At 46.4% G+C, this 23,079-nt stretch overlaps 2 protein-coding genes across 12 annotated transcripts in view; one reads left to right on the top strand and one right to left on the bottom strand.

The window, feature by feature from the left end:
• The first annotated feature begins 16,928 nt into the window (after window positions 1–16,928).
• CSRP3 (cysteine and glycine rich protein 3) lies at window positions 16,929–23,075 on the top strand. Its single transcript, XM_047823239.1, has 6 exons — window positions 16,929–16,996; window positions 17,373–17,440; window positions 17,909–18,077; window positions 20,015–20,147; window positions 21,311–21,404; window positions 22,989–23,075. The coding sequence occupies exons 1-6, from the start codon at window positions 16,929–16,931 to the stop codon at window positions 23,063–23,065; spliced, it is 609 nt and encodes a 202-aa protein (XP_047679195.1). The 3' UTR covers window positions 23,066–23,075.
• Window positions 19,833–23,079, bottom strand: part of ZDHHC13 (zinc finger DHHC-type palmitoyltransferase 13) — a 62,215-nt gene continuing 58,968 nt past the window's right edge. For 4 of the 11 annotated variants that reach the window (XR_007156323.1, XR_007156327.1, XR_007156331.1 and 1 more), the window contains one exon: window positions 19,833–22,687. The gene's annotated coding sequence lies outside the window, so the exon portion shown is untranslated. The remainder of the gene's footprint in view (window positions 22,688–23,079) is intronic. The other 7 variants (XR_007156330.1, XR_007156329.1, XR_007156332.1 and 4 more) reach the window with 7 other exon arrangements.

The raw sequence follows: 23,079 nt of genomic DNA, 5'->3' as shown, positions 1-23,079 counted from the left end.
TGAATATGTTTCATAAGTTCATATCATTATGTAAGTACACATTACAAATACATATACATACACACACAAATTGCGTATGTGTACATGTGTGCGTGTAATGCTCAAACATGTTTACTGAGGGACCACGATCAAACAAATTTGGGAACCACCTTTGGAGAAGGGTTTTGGAGTTAGATCTGGCTTTAAATCTCCCTGTCACCGGGGCGCTTGGGTGGCGCAGTTGGTTAAGCGTCCGACTTCAGCCAGGTCACGATCTTGCGGTCCGTGAGTTTGAGCCCCGCGTCAGGCTCTGGGCTGATGGCTCGGAGCCTGGAGCCTGTTTCCGATTCTGTGTCTCCCTCTCTCTCTGCCCCTCCCCTGTTCATGCTCTGTCTCTCTCTGTCCCAAAAATAAATAAAAAACGTTGAAAAAATTAAAAAAAAAAAATCTCCCTGTCACCTTAGTGATCTGCGTTTCCCGATGACTCACCAGCTTTTGGTTATTCTAGAGAAAAGAAGAGCAGAATGCAGTAGATTCTAGTCCTGACAGGGCCCTTGACTCACTGTTGGCTTAACGGTGTGGCCTCGGAGGAATTAGCTTTCATGAGCTGCCATTTACTTCATTCCTTATTCAGACAATGGGTATAATAATACCTTCTTTACAAAGTTATTGAGAGGATTAAATAGAATAATGTTGATTCTGAATTGGGGTATAAAGGTGGTGTTTTAAAGCGTGTGTTAAAGATTGAACCCATTGTCTCACCTCTCTTGCCTGGTCTTCTTCATGTCCTATGTTTCACAATGGCTTACTCATTTATAGTTATTCTGGGGGAACAACGGGGCAGGAACAGTGGATCCTAGTCCTAATACTACCATTCATTTACTGCTCAGTTAACAGTGTGCTACTATTGACTGAGCACCTGCTACGAGTCCAACTCATGCTTAGTATTATCTATTCATAGAATCCAAAAGAAAATGTGTTTCATCTTTCAGATGTAGAAGGTCTAGAGCACTGTTATCCAATAGAACTTCTGCAAGGATGGAAAAGTGATATCTATGCTGCCAATGCACAAGCATCAGCCACATATGGGTATTGAGCCCTTGGAATATATGGATACTGTGATGAGGAACTCAACTTTTAATTTTAGTTAATTTTAAATAATTTCAATTGAATAATTTCATGTGACTATTGGCTACTATATTTTTCAGTACAACTCTAGAGATTGCTGAACCAGCATTCAAGTATAAGGCAAACTAAAGACTGTTATGGGATGAATTCTGTCTCCTCCAAATTCATACATTGGAGTCCCAACCTCCAGTACCTTAGGATGTGACTCTATTTGAAGGCAGAGTCTCTAAAACTAAAATGAGATTATATGAGTGGGCTCGAATCGAATAAGTCTGGTGTCCTTATAAGAAGAGGAGATGAACACTCAGACACGCATGGGGGAAGACCACGTGAACATGTGGAGAGTATGACCATCTACACTCCAAAGAGAGAGACCTCAGAAGAAAGCAACCCTGCTGACTTGATCTTGGACTTCAAGCCTCCAGGACTGTGAAACAACACATTTCTGTTGTTTAAGCCTTCCAGGGTAGGATATTTGTTAAAGCAGTTCTAGCAATCTATTACAAAGAGCTTTCCAATTATGTGAGAATTTACTTCATTTACAACAGATTTCCTCAATGAATTCATCAAGGATGCATTCTATCACACACACACACACACACACACACACACACAGAATTAAAAAGGGAAAATACAAAAAATAGGCAAGAAAGAGTAGTTGAATGAAGAAAGCAGTAATATTTATAATTAAGTTTGAACAACTACTGATGTATAATGAACAAAACTAATTACAACCTGGAAGTAAAATCCCAAATGATTTACACACGGGATGTGGTGGGCAGACGTGTGAGTACAAGGTCAGTGTGAAGGAAGAGGGCAAGGTGGTGATAAGCAAAGTGTGCTGAGGTTCTTTGAAGTTTCTCACCTCTGGGGAAAAATGGACTCGAGCTACCAATTAGATCTAGGTTTCTCTCTCTCTCTCTCTCTCTCTCTCTCTCTCTATATATATATATAGTTACAATATTATATATTATTGTGGTATTTGTTTTTTAAATTGGGGGGGTGTCATTTCTAGATCATCAGAGAAAAACACAGCACAAAGAAAACTATTAAATTCAATAAAAGGCAAGAAAAAAACATTATAAAAATAAAACTTAAAATAAGATAAAGGGAATAAATCCATATATATCCAAAATCACAATAAATGTGAATGGGCTAAAGTCTCCTTTTAGTAGATGACTCAAATTGGGTCAAACTCAAAATATTGTCAGTTATTAACTCTGGAAAAAAGAATATGGCTGTGGGGGGGGGGGCACTTTTACATTTTACCCTAAATACATCTATCTTGTTTAGTCTTCACAATAAAAATGGATTCCTGTGTTATTTGTACAGTTAAAAAATATTTTATTTAAGGGTCAGAAGCATTTGACCCAACCACAGATTTTCTGGCTCTGGAAATAATTCGACTATATTCACTGCATTTCCCCTTGAGCAAGTCAGATCCCTTCTCTGGACCTTAATATCTGTATCTAAAAAATGAATATGGCGGACCACACTTGTGACTTGTACATTCTGTCCCAAAGAAGTATTTTAGAAGCCACATTGGGAAATTCAGGAAAGGTGATGAGCAAGATTCTAAGACCACCTACTTGTTTCAAGCTGTGAAGTTCTTCTTTTATCTGTTTTATGTATTGATGTTTCATTTAAGATTATCTATAGAAAAAAGTATTTTTTAAAGTTTATTTATTTTGAGAGAGACAGAGACAATGCAAGCAGGGAAGGGGCAGAGAGAGAGGGAGAGAGAGAATCCCAAGCAGTCTCCACACTGTCAGTGCAGAGCTGGACACAGGGCTCGAACTCATGAAACCATGAGATCATGACCGGAACCAAAACTGTGAGTCCAACATTGAACTGACTGAGCCACCCAGGTGCCCTGAAAAGTATTATTATTCTAAAAACAAAAAACAAAACAAAACAAAAAAAAAACCACAAATGTTTCCAAGCTGCTATGTTAGAAGACTTCTAAAGTCCCTTCTAACTTTAACATTCTAAAGTACTTGCCCCTTCCCCATTTATCCGATGAATACTTTTGCATCAAAATATAGATTGAGGACATCCTATATGAGGTTGTGCCGTGTCCATATTTACAAAATTACCCCAATCTTCTTTACCATGAAATATTTAATCACTCAACCAATTGCTTTGTGGGCATGTAACCAAAGGGCAAAAATGGCCGATTTGAAAGGCTGGATTTCATATGCTTCCTGTTTGGATTTCGTATGCTTCCTTCCTGTTGACCTCAACCTCCAGGTCAACACTAGAGGAAAGTGCCTTTGTCTGAGAAACGGATGACCTGAATTTCACTCCGGAACCTGCTCACCTGCCTGGAACCTGGCCTGAGCAAGTTAGGTGCCTCAATTTCCTCAGCGACAACATGAAGAATTAGTCTATTAAATCTCTGAACTTCTTGTCACCTATCAAATTCTATAATTCATATGTGTCCTTGATGCTTGATCAAAGCCAAAAATATGTACATATTAGGCAAAGAGAAACTAGGCCTCCAAAGAAAATGTGGTTTCATAGAGGCTTATCAAGATTTGTCGTAAATATGACATGCTGCCATATTAAATTCTTAAGTAGAAAAAGATGATGAACACAGTAATTCAAAACTATTGAGAGAAAACTTTTCTTCATAGGATGGCGGGCCATGGAGTGCCAGAACCCTGGTGATTAGCTGACCTTTCCCCCCGCCCCCAAGCTTCTTTGTAGAGATTATCTAAGTATCATTTCATGCACCCATCACTCTTATTTTTAGCTGTGAGTTCTCTTCACGAGTGTCGTGACCTGTGTCTCAGAGTTCCAGAGGGCTCCCAGATATGGCTCATGATTCATTTGCAGGTACCTTGCATTGATTTCCAGGAAGGACAGGGGAGTAGGAGCTTGGAAAAATGATTTTAGATATAAAATCCTTCTTTGCTCCTATTCCTGTTCCAACCACTTGGTCAGAAATCTACGCTCCGCAGATCGATCCTTTAGTGCCACAGGCAATTGGCAATTAAAACAGAACCTGTGCAATATTGTTCTCTGAGGGCCTCACAGCTGGTGTGGGGGGAACAAAACTCGGGGCTTTGGTCACAGGCTATTTTCAGCCTCTGATAGCAGTTGTGTTACTCATGTCTCATTCACCCTCTCCCCTCGGCCTCCCTCCCGCCCTTCCCTCTGCAGGCCAATGCTAGGGACGGCCTCCACGTATTTAAAGAGGACGAGAGCCCCCCTTACTCAGTTGAGCCGACAGAGACCACGCAGGCAGGTACGTGGAGCAAAGCAGACATTTGGGCTGGGGGTGGCCTGGCTTGGTGGCTGGTTGGGACTATGAAGGGTCCATAGAGTATGAGTGCGTTTCATGTCCCAGTGACCAGTGTCCACTCTGCTTCTGTGTAGGAGGCTCAAGCTATGCGCGATTCTGGTGTGGACCCAGCAGTGGTTTAAAAAAATTTCTAAAAGTGGGATTAGTATTTGGGGGTTCAAGGGAGCCTCACAGAGAAATGAGTAAGGGACTATATTTGGCATAAAACTATTTCCATGGTGGAATGCTTCCTATCGTCTTAGTCAAAAGACACGAACCCAGTCCTGGAACTATGACATAATGACTGGATGTGTGACTGTGGAAAACTTCCTGACCTCAGGGCCCTGGTCTCCTCTGTGAGCCTCAGAGTGGACGTGGTGATATTTTTCTAACTGTAAAGTGCTGCACAGTTGCAAAGTGGTTGTTATAGATACAATACAGCAGAAGCCAGCCTTCCAATGCTCAGAACACGAGGAACTGTGCTATTCAGAAGGTGCGGGCAAATGACTGAGATCTCTATAGTTCACCATACCCTGCCCCACACGTGGGAAATGCTCAATGAAGTTTGCTGGTTTAAAATAGATTTCATGTCCCAAGGATGTTCGGCAACAGGTTTGCATCTAATAATTTAAAATTAATCAAAACAGGACCCCAAAAAAGACATTGCTACACTTAGAAACCCATCAAAAGCTCTGTTGAATAGGAGGATGTTCCCCGCGGAGGGTGAGGGGTGATTCCCAGTGTTTCCTCCAGGTTTCAGTTAAGGATTTGAATGACAGGCATGAGTGTGACAGAGAATGAGAAGTGTTGTTTTTTTTTTTAAGTTTATTCATTTTTGAGAGAGAGACAGAGACAGAGCGTGAGTGGGGGGAGGGGCAGAGAGAGAGGGAGACACAGAATCCGAAGCAGGCTCCAGGCCCTGAGCTGTCAGCACAGAGCCCGACGCGGGGCTCGAACTCACAAACCGCGAGATCATGACCTGAACGGAAGTCAGACGTTTAACCAACTGTGCCACCCAAGTGCCCCGAGAATGGGAAGTGGTTTTAAGCAATGGTCTGAGTGGAGATGCTGTCCAAAGATCAAAGTTGCCACTCTTAATTTCTGTTCCCATCCCTGAGCTGGGGCAGTGACATCTCCGAGAAGGAGGAGATGGGTGACAGGTCTGAGGAACTCTGTCTTTCTGCGGTACAATTCAAAGCAACTCAATGAGCTTGTATTGACCGTCTTGTGTGTCGAGGCTGGGGTTGGGGGAAGAGGCAGCACTGATGCAGGGGAGGATGGGGAAATAGGGAGAGCCTGTCTCCTCAGTTTACTTTTGGGACCGAAATGTCAATGCTGGGTACATCCAACTCATCACAAAGTGTGTAAGATGGTTTTATGACCCGGAAAAGGTAAGGGAGTCTTCTGGCTTGGCTTTGGTTCCTTTCTGAACAAGTCAGTCATTAAAATGAGCCCGGCTGTTGGCACAGAGTGCAATTTAGCCCCAGGGTCTGGTGCTCTTGCTGGCCAGGCAGACAGGTGCTCCACAGCTCAGGCACACGAGCCATCCATTAGAGATACGGGAGGGAGACCAGGGGGCAGGGGCAGGGGACAGATCGAGAAACAGAGACAGATACAGAGAGAAAGAGAAGGAAAGAGTGAGCAGCGTCACTCGGCAGGCAAATAGTCACCATTCTCTTGAAAGCGGGAGAGACAGAACCCTGGGAGAACACAAACTCAGAAATCCTGGGAATCTGAACAAGGAAATAGGAGAAAACGGCATCTGTCACTGAGACCGTTCAAAAGCCAGCTCTGGACATCACTTTAACTTCTCTGAGTTTCCATTTTCCGAACAATAAAATTAAGCTAAGGCCACCTATCCCAAAGGGATTTGTTAGAATCAAATGATATAAAGTATAGGAAGTACTTTGTAAAGCTGAATAAAACGGTCCAAATATGCGGGGCCTTTGAGAAAAGGCACAGGGGCCAAACCCGGCAGGCTGCAGGAGGATTTCCTGCTAAGTACAAGTGTAATGATAAAAGTCCAGAGGTCAGAGTGGATAACAAGGTGCCCAGGAGTTAGATGATGATTAGTTTGCTTTATAGGAGGAAGGACACGGACAGGGAATCTAATACACAGGAAACACAACTCCTGAGGCAGGCGGGCTTCCAATTATAAGCGCACTGCTCAGATGTCTGGGAATACTGTAGCCAGGGTTGGGCTTCACGGCCAAGGAGAAATGTGATGGCTTCAGATGTGAAAAGCCGCAGTTAGCACAGTGAAGAAAAGTGGGAGGGGACACAATGATTGTGAGGGCCGCGGGGTATAGACCTCATCGTGGGAAAGGCTCGGGCATGCGTCTGTTGGTTGGTTGCGGCCCGGTGCGGGCGTGGATCAATATTCCTTATTTGACTGTTACAAAAGTCCTGTGAGAAGTCATTCTTCAGTGGAAGAAATGGAAGAAAGTTCAAAGAAGGAAAGTCATGCGGCTCAGGGTCATGTGGCTAGAACGTGGCAGGGCCGGGATATAAACCAGGGTGCAACACGGTCTTTACGAACACGTTATAAAGGCCAAAATGGAACAGAGTCAGTTTCTGAAAGTAAAATTCGGCCACACTTCAGAGAGAATTTCAGGAAAGGTATAACGTAACCCCGGTGTTCCGGCCGCAGTTTAACGGGCAAGTGTGTCTACCGTAAGTTTTAAAGGGATGAGAGCCAACGCTCGGGGTTATTTCTGTGCTGGGAATAAGCAACCTAGGCTTCCCAGGCTTGGTGAAAGGGACTCCGGGTAGGGGACTTCATTCCTCTGTTCCGAAGCCTCCGAAGTGGAGGAAGCCACTGACCTTGAGTATCCTACACGGGCGAGTTCAAGGGCATGGTTTCCCTGGGCCCCAGGGACTCCGCTTGGGCTTGCTGCTTCCTTGTCCACATCGCCAGTGAGGTCAGCTGGTGTTAGGCACCAGGGCTGCCAAAGTGAGGAAGCAGCTGTCCTGGGGCACAGGCTTAGGACTCTGCCTGACATGTCATCTCTGGCACCAGGCCCCCTGCTCCCCCCAGGGAGCTCTCTCCCTGGCCTGGCTGCATCTGCTCCTGGGTGCAGCATAGTCCAAAGGCTGAGAAATAGAGCTGGTTCACAGTCTGAGCCAAAGGGGCCACGGGGAAGAAGCAAGGAAAGATCTGCTTGTCTTAAGACAATGGGACTTAGAAGCTAAAGATAAAATAATAACAGTGGCAATAAGGAGAGCAGCTAAACTTATTAGACACCTGCCATGTATTACGCATTTGTATACCCAGTACCTTAGCTATCATGGTGATCTTATCTAACCTGGAAACCTTTGAAGACAACCCTTCTCGTCTGTCTTTACACGCGCGAGAACACTGGGCTCGCGATTTTGAGCATTCTGCCCAAGGTCCAACACAGAGGGTTTTTTGAACCCTGGCTGGTTCTTTCCAAAGCTCGTGGTCTTCCACCATGCTACATCACCTCTCTTCCCTGGATTAGAAGAGTAGAGAAGAGGCAGTGTTTGAGAGCAGATGCCACTGGGCAAGCTTTCTGCAAGGTGAGGCTCCAGTCACTGTTCAGATCCCTCTACCTGTCTCAGGGCTTGAAGGGTCCTTGAAGGGACTTCACAACATCGCAGTCATGTGAACAACCATCCCCAGCTGAGCTAAAGTCAATAGTGAGAGGGAACTCTCGAGCTCCAAAGGAGCTCTTTTTCTGTCTGAATGGCAGTGACTCTCAGAGAGGCTTTTATTTACTGAATTAAATTCAGGCTCCCTGCTAAATTCAGGCTCCCTGCTATTTCCACCCATGAGTACTCTCTGTCCCATGGGGAGACAATGGGGTCAACCAGATCCCAGTTCCCATCAACTGGGAAGTTTGGTTAATGGAGACCCTTGTCCCCTCTCTAGCGTGTTATAGGCAGAGACCTGGGATATAGAACCAGCTTCACTCGGGTTTGAATCACAGCTCTGCCACTTACTAGCTGTGTGATCCCAGACAAGTCACTCCAGTTCTCTGAGTCTCAGTTTCCTCATCTGCAAAGTGGACATAAAACCATTTGCTCTGTGGGGCGGCTGTTCTAAAGATAGTACGTATAAAGCAACCGACACAGAGTAAACAATAAAGAGTAGCTAATGTTAATATAAGAACACAGCTTTGGAGTCAGAGCCCTAAATTCCAATGTAGCCATGTGACCTTGAGTAATGTAATTTCCCTAAGATTCCATTTCGCCCAAAGTTACAAAAGGTACCTTTTTTAATAGTGCCTGCCTTGAAGGGTGGCTATGGGCACGGAATGATACACACCACAGAGCCGGGCCAAAGGGACTCCACACACTTTAGCTTCAATAATAACATTATTATGTTGGTAATGATTATCCCTTACATTCCGGACATACGCTCCTATGATACAAAATCTTGGCCTCAGCCAGTGTAGACAATTTGACTCACCATGGAGAATCAGGCATCTAATAGGATGACCACATGAACCAACACTGAGCTGAAAATGGCATCGTCACTAACAGTCTGCTCAAAGTCGTGGCCTAAGATTCCCTCCCACGGTCTTTAAGGGATGCCTACAAAGAAGAAACTGAGTCACTGAGTGTCCATTTTGCCTCCCCCACCCATTTTTGCCCTAAGGTGTCACCTTTCAGCTCCATAGTTGATAAGCTTGATAAGCACCAAACAGTGAGTATTGGAGTAGGAAGGAGGTGCCCAAATACACAGCATGGTTATTCTTCTGAAGGGTCAGATTGATATGTGACAATCTAGAGTTATTGCAGATCTAATTAGTTCGCACATTTTATAATACTCCACAGCTTACAAAGTGATACGATGTACCTCAACTGCCACAATCCTCCCAGCAAGAGTGGAACAGATGGGACATTATGCCCGTTTTAGAGAGAGGATACCGAAGTTCAGAGAGCTTCACTGGTTTTCCCAGATCACACAGCTCTGAAGAGGCAAGGCGGAACTAGAACTCTGGCTTCTTGCATCTGATCCGATGCTTTTCCCAGTACCCACTCTCGCACGTTCCCAGTATAACTGTTTCCACAGCATTATTCGTGAAGAAATCGACACAGGTAGTCTCTCACTGGGAACTGGGTATCCAAAAGTCTGGAGTTCACCCTCCGCCTAACCGATGTAGCAAAGCTCACATTCTCTATCCTCTTCAGAAACCCCAGACTGTCCCCCATTTCAATCGTGACCCTCGACTTCATCAGTGACAACATGGCCATCTCCAGGACTGGCCCGGGGAGTAATGCCAGGTGATGTGATGGAGACTGTGACCCAGGTGGCAAATGGGGCTGAGTGACGGGCGAACCTATATTTGGCATCCTACCTTCAATGACCCTTGCCTGTGCCAGGCAACGCTGATAAACAAATGGCCCATCCCTTGGTATCTTGCCAGCATAAACTCACATTCTGGGACTGGCTAGAGGAGTGTTGAGACACAGGAATTCCAAAGCAATGCCGGAGGCCGAAAAGGTTATGTACTTGAGCCAGGACTTAAATGTGCTTTCAAATCACAGTGACTTAATTAGCAGATGCGTGCTACTTGAATAACCTGAAATAAAGGGGGGAGGGGGGAAGACAAGGACTTGCCTTAGAATAGCTCCTCAATACTGCTTTAAATTCCATCATATTTCACTCAAGTTCAACGTGACAAGGTCAAGATTAGAACCTGTGTCTTCCAATTCAGGATGCTTTACAACATGCTCTGCCTTTTGGCCTTGGAGCATTGGAAGAAGAAATCAGAGACGTCTTCTGTGTTTAGCCTTCGTAGCTACATTTCCAATTTTAAAAATGGAACTCGGCACCTGTTTAATAAAACGCCTACGGATTTCTATTCTGGGTTTCAAGTCCTAATATACATACGTCAGATATTTATGATCACTTAAGAAATAACCTGTGCTAGGATCCATTACCTTGTGAAGAAGGTATTATCTGTAATCTTATCCTCACTTTGAGAAGAATCATGTGGAGGCAACTGCCGAGTGCATAGGCACACATCTTCCCAGGGGGCATCTCCGTCTACCATTAACTCGCAAGACACGCCAATTAGATCTCCACCAAAGATCTGAAATAAGAAATGTGACCTAGGGTTGTTTTCATTGAAAATTTCCATCTCATTAATTTCGCAAGTGTCACTGTCTTATTCCTGGATATATATGACATTTCTCTTCTATTTTATATTATGTTACAACCCAGGATCAAAATGAACATGATCAAAATTATGTGATTCTACTCTTTCCCAGAGAATGTATCATCTTTAGTCACAGAAGGATGGATCTTAGAAAAAGAAATTGCCTAAGAAAATCTCCCAAACGTTTTCCTTCTTTTGTCTTACCTTGTTTGTAAATGAGGAGGTTGGTCACTCTTAAAAATCTATTCCAACTCTAGAGACCTAAACATTTTAAAAAAGTAAAAAATAAACAATTTTGGGTTCTTTCAGGGGATATTAAGACATGCCCTGTGTATTCTTTACTCTGCCTGAAATGTCCTTCTCCCTTTTTGCTCTCTGGAGAACTCTTATTCACCCATTTGGATGTGACATCTGTGATCCTCCAGCAACTCACTGGTTTCATCCCTAGTCTAAATGTGGGTAGCCATACTCTCCTTTGAGTTTGCATGGTACTCTTGTAAGACTTTTCTCTGGTACCCAGTATCTGGTTCCTGCTTCTCTTCCTCACTAGAATGTGGACTTCTCATTACAGGCAACACAAATTACTCGTTCTTATAAGTTTTCCTCCCCTTGATCCCCCGCCAAGTACCTAATACAGTGCTTGACACATGACAGGTAGGTAGGTAGTAAATGCATGAGTGAATGAATGCAGACTTGATCCCAAGCCTTTCATTTCAAAATGCATTATTCCTTCCTCTATACTAAACAACCTGAAATACAGAAATAGAAGCACTAAATGTTTCCTTAAAAAAAAATTTTTTTTTATATTTAGAGAAAGCACGAGCTGGGGAGAGGGGAAGAGAGAGAGAATCTTAAGCAGTCTTCATGCTCAACGTCGAGCCCGATGCAGGGCTCAATCCCATGCCCCTGGGATCATGATCTGAGCCAAAACCAAGAGTCGGACCCTCAGACGACTGAGCCATCTAGGTGCCCCTATGTTTCCTTTAAAAAAAAAATGTTTTAAGTGCATTTTCTAAATTTACTGAATAAAAAGAACAGCCTGCTTCTATGAGAGGAAGGATTGGGTGTTCCTGGCTAACCTCACGCTATTTTTTAAGTGGGAAAGCTGTTTACAGGGACAATTAGGTAGAGATGTTCCCTTTGGTCCTGGTATCAGGTTCAGTGGTCTGTTTGCTATTTACCTTCTGTTTCTTAGCAAAACCTGTCTTTGTTATGAGGCTGGAAGGCACAGTCCAGACCAGTTGACCCAGGAGAACTTAGTGTTAATCGCCAACTATTATAAGAAGGTGACTGGCTTCCCAGAAGGGAAAGAGAAGGTCAGAAGCAGCCACTCGGAATGGGCTGATAGTGCTTGGTGTCAATGACAAGATGGCATACCAGTCTTCTTAGAAACCAAAGGATCTCAGCGAAAATTTGGCCCCCTGGAGCTGGCCGGATCTCAGAAATTTCACTACTGATGGCTGACTTCAGTTCTGCTCTGGGGAAACTGAAAACTGGATTCATACTTACACACAGACACAGAAAGAAAGGGAAAGTTGTTTTTTGATGCCGCTACTTGTCCGGTATTTCTTACACAAATGCCATAGGGAGGAGACAATGATGGCCCGGGGCTGGGACTCTCAGCCACTGTTTGCGGCAGAACATCCTGGAAGGGTGTGGGAGGACACGCAGCAGCATCATCATCGTTTGGCTCCTGTGATCACACCTGGCACTGTGAGTTCTGCCATCCACCTTCCTGCACATCGTGTCATTCGGGTCTCCAAACAACACTGCGAGGCAGCGAGGGGAAAGAGTGACTCTCTCTATAGTATAGGTGGGAAGGCAGATGTAAGAGAAGCCGTGCAATTGGTCTCCCTGCACACGGCCAGGTGTGCTAGCCCTGAAAGCAGAAGGCAGGTTTCCAGACGACTGAGCTAGTACAGGGCCACCATAGCTTAGTGCTTGGGTCTAAGAGATAGGAGGGATAAATCTGAATGGGACATTTTATAGATCATGGATTTTTATCGGCGAGATTGGCTATGGCTTGGGGCGCCTGGGTGGCTCAGTCGGTTAAGCCACTGAATTCAGCCCAGGTCATGATCTCACAGTTCATGGGTTCAAGCCCCGCGTGGGGCTCTGTGCAGACAGCTCAGAGCCTGGAGCCTGCTTCAGACTCTGTGTCTCCCTCTCTCTCTGCCCCTCCCTTGCTTGTGCTCTCTCTCTCTCTCTCTCTCAAAAATAAATGAACATTAAAGTTGTTTTAAAAACTTAAAAAAAAAAAAAAAAAGATTAGCTAAGGCTTTTGCTGCCCAAGGCATGGTCCCTACTGATAGCATCGGCACTGCCTGGAGACTATTAGAAATACAGAACTGCCTGCTTCTCCCACATCTACCAAACCAGCATCCGCACAGTAGCAAAAGCTGACGTGATTCGAGAAGCACTGAGCTAAATAAGAAGATAACACCATTTTCATAGATTATTCCCACGACTGATGGAATCGTATTTAAAACCTTAGATGAAACAATTATACTTAATATTTGTATATAATCTTATATACGTAAAATTAGCTCATCTATCCCTTCCAAGAACCCTAGAGGCAGGTGCTACTGAAATTTAACAGAAGAGGAAACTGAGTCTTAAAGCAGTAAAGTGACTTGCTCAGGGCCATCTGAGTGTCTGAGCTTATTCAGTGATGTGCACACAAGTGACTATTTGCTGAATGAATGTGTGGATGGATGAATGAATGGATGAATGAACCACCAAACACACCGGAGCTGGATCCTGGCCTTGAGAACACGGTACTACGGGGCACTCGTTCACTCCTGAGTTTGCCAACATTTAGGGTATTTGTTTTAGATCCTGTTAGACTTGACCTTGGTCAGAAGGTCTTCGAGATGCCGAACTGGGGCGGAGGAGCGAAATGTGGTGCCTGCGAAAAGACAGTCTACCACGCGGAAGAAATCCAGTGCAACGGAAGGAGTTTCCACAAGACCTGCTTCCACTGCAGTGAGTTGGGTGAACACCATGGGGGCCCCTCAGCATCCGGAGGGCATTTCAAAGCTCACATTTAGCCACAGATGCTGCATAAAGGTGGTCCTCAGGGTCTGGTCCCGGGACCAGCAGCAACAGCATCCCCTGGGAACTTATAGAAATATCACCCTGGGGCCCCACCTAAAGGGATGGTGTTGTGTTCTCCTGAGGACCCTCTCGCCAACAACTTGCCCAGTTCTTGCCAAAGTCAGAACAAGCTGGCCTACTGCTGCCATTGTGGCAAGAACCTTGACCCAGTGGCAACATTTGCAAAGTGTGACTTGGCAAAGAAAGGAAGCCATCGCTTATCTGGAGCCCGGATGCATTGGCTCTGTGTTGTTCCCACTGGCCAGTATTACTGAAGCCAGCTGCGACTGGTCTTTCCTAAGAAAGAACCTGTGTCAGGTGAGGGACAACATCTGCCCATTCTGTAATAGTCCAAACAGGAAGAGTTTGGGGCATGGACACCAGTAGTGTCACAAAGGGAACCTTTAGCATCACCTGCTGGACACAGATGCACAGTGTCACAGCTGGGGGAATACAAACCCTGGGGTCCCTCTGGGAGTCTGGCTTTGCCTGACCCGTGACTTTGGACACATCATTTCTCATCTCTAAGCCTGGGTTACAAGAACCCACAGCGGAACCAGGAGTAGAACCCATACCTTCAGACCCCCAGTCCAGTCCCTTCAACATGACTTCATTTTAGAGTTTCCACTGGCCAGTCCAGTTCTAGGAGAACAGTCTCTTTTGACCCGCTTACCTTCCTTGCCTCCCTCCAGTAGGTCTGGCTTAAGGGCTAGTTTTGCTAGACATTTGGCAGACTCCCTCCCCACATGTTCCCCCACACCACCCCCATGATTTAGCCCAGTGGCCACAAGGTGTCACACTGCCCCGAACTGTTTCAAATGGAACTTCAAGGATCGGGCTCCATCTGTTAAAGCATGAAGGCACTTCATCCTTAAGCTGCCGAAAATAGTAATGTTTTATCTGCTGCCAGAGTTTCCATTATCTCTCACCTTCCATGGCAAACAGAATTGTCATCGAAGAGCAGGGAGAAGCATGGCTCTGAGTGACTGGGTTGGTGGACTTACTAATAAGCTTTGGGCTCTAGTGATGGGTAATTATTTTTAAGTCATCATACATATCCATCAGATTCATCATCATTCTTACAATCATCTAGAAGTCATTGTTCAAGAGTTCCTTCCATAGCCTTCTGGCTTTTGCTCAAAAAAAAAAAAAAGCCAGTGCTTTTAAAAAGAGCAGGCATTGGGAATAATGGAAAGATACTAGAATTAGACTAAAAATGACTAGGGTTTCAGTTTGGGCTCTGCCGTGGACTAACTGCGTGACCTTGGGCAAGTGATTTCACCTTTGCGAGCCTCAATTCCCCCATCCATAAAATGGAGATGACAGTACCCACCACACAGGCTGTCACAAGATGGAAACCGGGGTCCTGGATCAGGCCTCTATTCTCCTCTGATCGACTTCAATGTCTGAGTGAGAACAGGACGTGGTAGGGAAGCTTTCCATGGTCGGGGTGTCTTGTTGTCCTTAGGTAGCAGGCAGATACCCTGTTCAATGGAGCCACGGTAGAAGGGATTTGAGCATTTGCTGGTGTGTCCCTTTTAACCCTTTGAACTCATGGGTGGGCTGAGGGTCCGAGCAGTACACGTTTCCGTAGGAGTGGACAGAAGGGTCCCGCAGAGGAGCACGCTTTTCTAGATTTCCATCCCCGAACTTGCTTGTCTACAGGCCAACCTGTAGTTGTTGTAAATAGGCTTCAAAAAGACAGAGCCTACCTTAGCTTGTCCCCTGGCCAGTGTTCTCCAAACTCCTAGACAAATCTTAATCCTCCTTATCAGGGCTGTCCAAAAGAAATATAACGTAAGCCACAGATATAAATATAGCTTTTCTAGTAGGCATATTTCTAGAAAGGTATAAAGAAGTGAAATTAATTTTAAAACATTTCATTTAACCTAATGTGCCTAAAAATCGTATTTCTACATGTAATCAATACATAAATTGTTAATGGGATACTTTACATTCTTTTTCGTGTGTACTAAGTGTTTGAAATCGGTGTGCGTTTTGCACTCAGAACACATAACATACACGGTGGTGAGTGGCCGCAGCAGTGGCCAACACAGCTCGGCTCTGCCTGTGTGTGCAAGCTGGTCAGAAGCCAGGGAGTGGCGACAGAAAGGGCCCAGGCATGACGGGGAGTAACACAGCCCTGGAGGGATGGGGATAAGAAATGGAACAGGGGTGAGAGGACCTGAGGCCAGTCATGGCTCTGCAACTTAACTGCTGTCTAATCGTGGACAAGTCACTGACCATCATTGACCCGTGCCTGCGTGCCTGCATTCACTTACTCATCCATTCATTCATTCAACAAATGTTTAATGAGGACTCACTTCAGGCTAGGCCCCATACCATGTTCTGAGGATAGTAAAAATTAAAGTGTTGCCCTCAAGGAACTCAGAGTCTAGAACATCAATGAATGTTTGAGACGTTTTCCTGGAGGCTAGAAGCTGATAGCAACAAGAAGGGTGGAGACGCGTGTGTATGTTATATGCCCAAAGAGGAGGTATTTTTCTCCAAAAATTATTCCTCACAAAAAGGATTTGCCCTGTGTTCAAAGCCTCATAAAGTATCTTACACTATAGGACAGTCTCTCAACTTTTTTTTTTTTTTTTAAAGAGAGTTTTTAACACACACAACGTTGACTTGTTTAATGTATTTCCATACGCTTCTTTTCCCATCCACACAACCACCAACCCCTCATCTACAACCTTGTCTTCCCCCACTCTCATATTCAATTATATGATGTTTTTAAGTAAAATACGATTTGAGGAAAGCATATTACCCTGAAACAACATCATTTGATGGTTGATTGCTTACAGAGGTCACTTGAACAAAAACAAAAACGAGGAGGCCAATAAATTGAATGTGCATGTCTTATTTTTCTTGGGGCTACGACCTCACTGTTATAAGCAGTGAGAACCACCATAAACAACCTTTCAGGATCAACCTTTACAGAGCAACACAGCAAGTTATCAAGTGGGGGAAATCCTACATATTTTTTTTTCAACATTTATTTTTTTTGGGGGGACAGAGAGAGACAGAGCATGAACGGGGGAGGGGCAGAGAGAGAGGGAGACACAGAATCGGAAGCAGGCTCCAGGCTCCGAGCCATCAGCCCAGAGCCCGATGCGGGGCTCGAACTCACGGACCGCGAGATCGTTACCTGGCTGAAGTCGGACGCTTAACCGACTGCGCCACCCAGGCGCCCCCCTACATATTTTTTTAAAGCCGCCCAAATGCTATGCTAATAGGAACTCCTGGTTGAGATACAAATTCCAGGGGACAGCCTCCTACTCAGGTACCACCAGACCTCAAAGATGCACACAGAAGTGGTAAGTCTTGGAGAGCGGAGTCGCTGCCTGAGGAAAACCCTGGTGATAGGGAGGTGCTGACGGTGAAATTTTTTGTCCCTGAGTTTGTGTGAGGTGAGAAAAAAGTCACCTCTCCAAATCAATACATTTTTGATCTCTATTATTAAATTAAATATTATAAGTAGGTAGTTAACACTTTCATTTACATCCTTAAAAGTTTTTTTCTTTTTTCAAATTGGCAAAAAAAAAAAAAAAAAAAAAACCACAACCCACACTCACTTATTGTAATGTATCTATCTTCTTTTTGGGAAAAATGGGGGCTTGCCTTGTATACTTCATGTTCCGGGGGACACTTTATATTAGGTAATATACAGTGACTGGGGATTTCCCCCAGTTAAAGCCTCAGGGTCTGTGAGACAGGTCTACCTCTGCACCGCCCCCTGCTTCCAGACCTGGATCAAAAGTAGCCTCAGTGGTAGTTGTCTCCTTGAATATCAGAGTGCTCTTCAAAGGCCACGGTAAGTACAGAAACCGCTCGGTCCCGATTCTGGTATTACCAAGAAAAAGAAATAAATTCATCCCCTGCCTCAGTGCCTTATCCCCTCCTCACCCCACAAGCATACACACGCGCTTCCCTGATGTCACGTGAGGTTAGACACTCGGGAATTCAGGTTGTTCGGATTCGGGAACAATATTCTTAACTAGCCCAAGACCACACACCTGGTTCCGATCCTGGCCTCCCCTTCTTTCTAGCTGGGTTCCACTGAACACATTATGTCCCTTCTCTGTTCCCCAGTTTCCTCACCTGTGAAATCAGGGCTGCTTTGGAATCCATGGCTCAAGGTGCTCCGCTCAGGGATCAAAGTTGTGCTTTCGGCCAGAGGGCCCCTCTTGCTGGGGCTCTTGGCCCTGAGCATGGCATTAGGGCTTCGAGGAAAGGGGGAAGAGCCTCGGCCCCAACCCCCTGACTGTCCCTTCCTCCGCAGTGGCCTGCAGGAAGGCTCTCGACAGCACCACAGTCGCAGCTCATGAGTCGGAGATCTACTGTAAGATCTGCTACGGGCGCAGATATGGCCCCAAGGGGATCGGGTACGGACAAGGCGCGGGCTGCCTCAGCACGGACACGGGCGAACATCTGGGCCTCCAGTTCCAACAGTGAGTCACCACCGCTTCTCCCAGCCCAGTAGAGCCCTAGCTATCAGGACAGTTCATTTTGTTCCCATAGCAACATTTTCTGGAAGTGGGAGAATGGACTCTATTGTTGACTGGCTGACAATAAGAATACTCTGACCAAGTTTTAACAATGTATCATCTCTCCCAAGACGCTCTTCAAATTATCTGCCTTTCTAAAGGGCAATTACTTTTACACCATGGCTCTTGGTCTGCATGTCAAGAGAAAACCCAGAAAGTACAGATGTTCCATTGTTTGACCTTTGCTAAACTGCACGGAGTCCCTTTTCTTCCCCTTGGAGCGTTTCTGTGTAAATCACATAAATATGACAGGGAAGCAATGGCCATTCTCTGCGTCCTTGTCACTCAGTTCTTCCCTTAGGGTTGTAAGATGACTAATACCCACATCACAGGGCGGGTGGGTCTGCAGGGAGGGCTCTGTGCCTCAGGAGTAAACAATCAATTATGACTGTTCTGTGGGTCTCCCTAGTTGCCTGTTGACAATGCAGCGCTGAGGTTTCCCCCTCAACACTATCAGAGGAAGCTGGGATATCACCCTGCACAACCTCCATCTACCAGGCTGTTCGACTGTCTTGCTGCTCGCGCTGAGTTCCTCCCTGGAACTGAGTACAGACTGACAGCCACCCGCAGGCAGCTGGGGTCTGGCCAGCTGGTATCCGGACTCAGCTCTGCAGTGGGACTAGACAGAAAGGCCTAGCCCCACTGAGGCAGTGGCCCATGGAGGCCTCCCCCAGAAAGCAGCAGTTAGACCATCTGAAGAGTCATCTGGCCCCTTCTATAGCCCGTGGTAGAGCCTGGGAAAATGTAGGAATGTAGGAGTCGTCGCTTACATGTTTCTGATCACTTAATCCCAACTGGACACCATTTAATGAGGCAAGAGGACACCAACCGCATTCCCTGCCACACATTGCCCAAAGCTCACTCTCCTCCGCTAGGGCTTGGTTGTAACACTGCACCGAGAGAAACAAGAATCCGCACACCTGGGTTTCATCCCAGCTCTGATTACGAGCTGCCTAACCTTGGGCAGTTGCCCCTCATGCCCTCGCTCTCTTCCGACTAGCCCTGCCTAACCTAGAGGTTATGGCGAGACACCAGTGATAAACGCACAAGGAAGTGCCAACAGATACAGAAGCAAGGGGTGGTTTACTGTGCTTCCATCTTGGACGATGCTCACCCGGGAACAGGTGACCTTTGGGTGCAGGATGGCAACCTGACCTGTGACAGGGAGTGCATCAGTTTATTGGACCATGGTTTGTTTGCTATCAATTGTCAAGATCCCATCTTGTTCTAGAATGTTTCCACAACTCACTCCATGAAGCAGACCAGTAGGCTCCAAGACGGTATAGAAAAATGTAAACGCTAGCAGCAATAATAACACAACAACACAAGCGAACACACATGGAACACTAGCTAAGTGTTTCACCACAGAAAGGAAAGATTTAAGCCCATTAGAACTAGGTTTTTTTGGGGCGCCTGGGTGGCTCAGTTGGTTAAGCATCCGACTTCGGCTCAGGTCATGATCTCGCGGTCTGTGAGTTCGAGCCCCGCATCGGGCTCTGTGCTGACAGCTCAGAGCCTGGAGCCTGTTTCACATTCTGTGTCTCCCTCTCTCTCTGACCCTCCCCCATTCATGCTGTCTCAAAAATAAATAAACGTTAAAAAAATTTTTTTAAAAAGAACTAGGTTTGTTAGTCCTCAGTAAATGCCAGGAGACACACACACTTCTAAGTGCTTTACTCAGGTCCCCTCATTAAACCGTCTCGGCTACCCTGAGGAAGGCACCATGATGAGCCCCATTTCCCAGATGAGGAGTCTGAGGCATAGACAAGTTTAGTAACTCGCTTAAAGTACTCTTTTCCAACAAGCTCTATGGGTTTCATCCATTTGTCTGTGTCGACCAGGTCTCCAAAGCCGGCACGCTCAGCCACCACCAGCAACCCTTCCAAGTTCACTGCGAAGTTCGGAGAGTCTGAGAAGTGCCCTCGATGCGGCAAGTCGGTCTATGCTGCTGAGAAGGTGATGGGAGGTGGCAAGGTAAGGACGGCCATGTGAGCCAAGTGGGGCTTGCTCATCTGCACCACACGGGGCGGGAGGGCTAAGAGAGGAAAGTAGGAACTGTGAGCGGGTGGGAGCCAGGCCCTTCGTTCTCCTTTGCTCCCAGGAACCGCGTTAGGAGCCACCCGCCCTCACCCGCTTTCCTGGCTGTGAGTGTCACTCTGCAGAGCCCTGGAAATCTAGAGCTGGTGAAATTCGATGCAACAGGCCTAAGCCCACTAGGTGACAGGCATCCGGCTGGAAGCGCTGGAGATACAAAGCGCACAAGCCCCTTACCCTGCAGAGTCCACAATGCTTCCAGAAAGCTATGAGCCCTGTGAGGCCATCACCACTGTGTCATTCCATCTGCCACTGGCATCACCACCAGCGGATAGTGCAGACACCTGATAGCAGCAAGGAACATCCTTACTCACAAGCGTCTTGGCAATCAGAGGAGTCATCCAATGTCCGAGACCATTATGCACACTTGCTCTGCAAGTTCCGGTTTCAGGGTATTCACCAAAGGGTTGGGGCCCGACGGAAGGGAAAAAAACCCAAAACTGTTTATACTAAAGCGGAGCGGGGTGGGTGGAAAGAAGGGCCATGGGGAGGGTCTGACGTCGAATATGAGGGCATTCTCCACCCCCAAGACTGGCCACTTGAAGATGGAGAACGCCTAGGCCATGCCTGGTGGACGTACAGGTGTGCAGAAGAAGGCCGTCTTCCAATGATCCAAGCCACGCAACTCTCTTCTGGCAGAAAGACACAGAGTTCAAGCAAAATTGAATTACCTGGCTAATCGCCTCATTTCTTCACGTCTTCTTTAACTTTATATTCAATGTAAATGTTACCCACGGCCCCCACTTTATTCCTCGATCTTCTAGAAGGGGGAAGCCCTTTTCTAGTCTGTTCTGAAGGAATACATACGGTAATAGTTCTGGTAAATTTATTTTTAGGGGTTCTGAGACTTGTTGGCCAATTCCATAGCATCTCATTTTCTCCAAATCCCCGGGAAAACTGGTCTGGGGCCTACTACATACACGAACGGTTTAGACAGTGGCACTCCCTCATACGCTGCTGGTCAGGGGATTTAACATGGACACAGAATATGCTGCCCAGCCCACCCCGCTAATGTGACTCTCCTGCTCTCCTGCGCCCCTCAGCCTTGGCACAAGACCTGTTTTCGCTGCGCCATCTGTGGGAAGAGTCTAGAGTCCACGAACGTCACTGACAAAGATGGGGAACTTTACTGCAAAGGTGAGCGGTTCTGGGGACTCTCTGGAGATGTTTTCCCAAGGAGGGTCCTTGGAGGGTAAGCTGTGTCCAGCCAAGAGGCTCATGTCTGCCAGGAGGCATGGCTGTTCAGCCTGAGCAGAGTCTGGGCTCTCAGGATGGGGAGCAAAGCCACCTAAGGGGAAGAAATCTCCCCCCCCCCCCGACCCAGCTCTGGTCCTCTCCGTTGGAGCATGTGGGGGGACCGGATGCTTGAAGATACTCAGTGGTTCAGGGCAGCTGGGCGCCTGGGGACAGAGAGGACGAGGAGAAAACAGTGTCCTGACTCAGAAGAGGCCACGGGCCTGGATAAACAGTATCACATTCCCTTCTGAAAATCCAAATACCCTCTGTCTACCTGAATGGTGGTTAGGGGCAACTGGGGAAGGATGAACTCTGTTTAGTTTATGAGATTAAATGAATAGTTTATTAGTTCAGAGAGTTTGACCTCTCCTTAGTTTATCGACACATATCTATTTCCTTCCTTCCTTCCCTCCTCTCTTTCCTCCCTTCTCTCTCCTTCCCTCCTTCCTCCCTCACGTCTTGCCTCTCTCCCTCCTTCCTTCCCAACATTTGTTTCTAACACTGCATTATCACCTAGTGATCGCAGGGACAGAACTGACAACTAATTTTCCTTCTGGTCCTCACAGTTCTGCTCCCAGATGCCTCCACGATCACTTTGTCTTGTGGAAAGGCAGTAGGGGTTAGCTCTTCTCTGATGCTATGAAAAGGAAGGGATGAATCAGGGCCAAGGCAATGTGTTCTCCACCTCGGAGCCTCCCCTAGGCCTATCGTTTCTCAGTGGGGTCCTCCCACCCTTTCACGTGATGATGGTGTCTCAAGGTCTCCAGGTGTCTGTGTTGGAATGGAGGGGAGCAACGGGAGAAGGCAAGAGGGAGGACATTACTAATCAAGACTGCAAGGTGCCCCAACTTTGCCCCCTCGGTGAGACAGAATGCAAACAAACGCCCTATCCAAGAGGGGGTGCCTCCTCCCTCCACTGGAGGACACAGAGGGTCCTCCGCATTCACAGGCCCCAAAACGCTAAAATGTTGCCGCGGCCAGCAGAGAGATGAACGCGTAGACAAATAATAGCATAATTGCATCACCAAGTGAAAAAAAAACTCCGGTAGTAGCACATAAACAGGCAAGTGACCAGCTTGGGGTGTTAGGGAAGGCTTCTTAGAAGACAAGCCCCCTGTGGGTCTTGAAGGATGAATGTGGGTTTTGGTGGGGGCATTCCAGGGTCCACGAGTGGTTCCGTGTGCCTGCAGTATCGGGAGGGAGGCAAAGGCAGGAGGGGATGAGCCTGGGCAGGCAATCATGGCCCCGATCGTGTTGACTCAGGTGAGAAAACGTCTGTGAACACTTAGACCCAAGTGCCCCAAAGTATGAACAATTTCAATCAGATCTAAAATAAATGCAGTTCGATATGCTTAAAAGTGAACTTATGAATACAGTGATCACAAGGACATCTCTCACAGATGAAAGGACTGTGCCTAGGAGCAAGGAAGTGCAAACACGGTCTAACCAACCCGTTCTCTCTCCCCTTTCCTCCCTCTCGTTCAGTTTGCTATGCCAAAAATTTTGGCCCTACGGGTATTGGGTTTGGAGGCCTAACACATCAAGTGGAGAAGAAAGAGTGAAGAGTGTGACATAC

Source organism: Prionailurus viverrinus, chromosome D1 (assembly GCF_022837055.1).
Source record: "Prionailurus viverrinus isolate Anna chromosome D1, UM_Priviv_1.0, whole genome shotgun sequence".
NCBI classification, from domain to species: Eukaryota; Metazoa; Chordata; class Mammalia; order Carnivora; family Felidae; genus Prionailurus; species Prionailurus viverrinus.
Note: the sequence above shows the minus strand (reverse complement) of the source record. Positions and strands in the feature narration are given on the sequence as shown.

What these genes read in the sequence shown, in the direction of transcription:
- CSRP3 (XM_047823239.1), top strand. Translation starts at nt 16,929, where the DNA reads ATGCACACAGAAGTGGTAAGTCTTGGAGAGCGGAGTCGCTGCCTGAGG. An exon ending in AAAACCCTGGTGATAGGGAG is followed by an intron (nt 16,997 to 17,372) that starts GTGCTGACGGTG and finishes CCCTGCTTCCAG; the next exon opens with ACCTGGATCAAAAGTAGCCT. An exon ending in CTGGGCCTCCAGTTCCAACA is followed by an intron (nt 18,078 to 20,014) that starts GTGAGTCACCAC and finishes TGTGTCGACCAG; the next exon opens with GTCTCCAAAGCCGGCACGCT.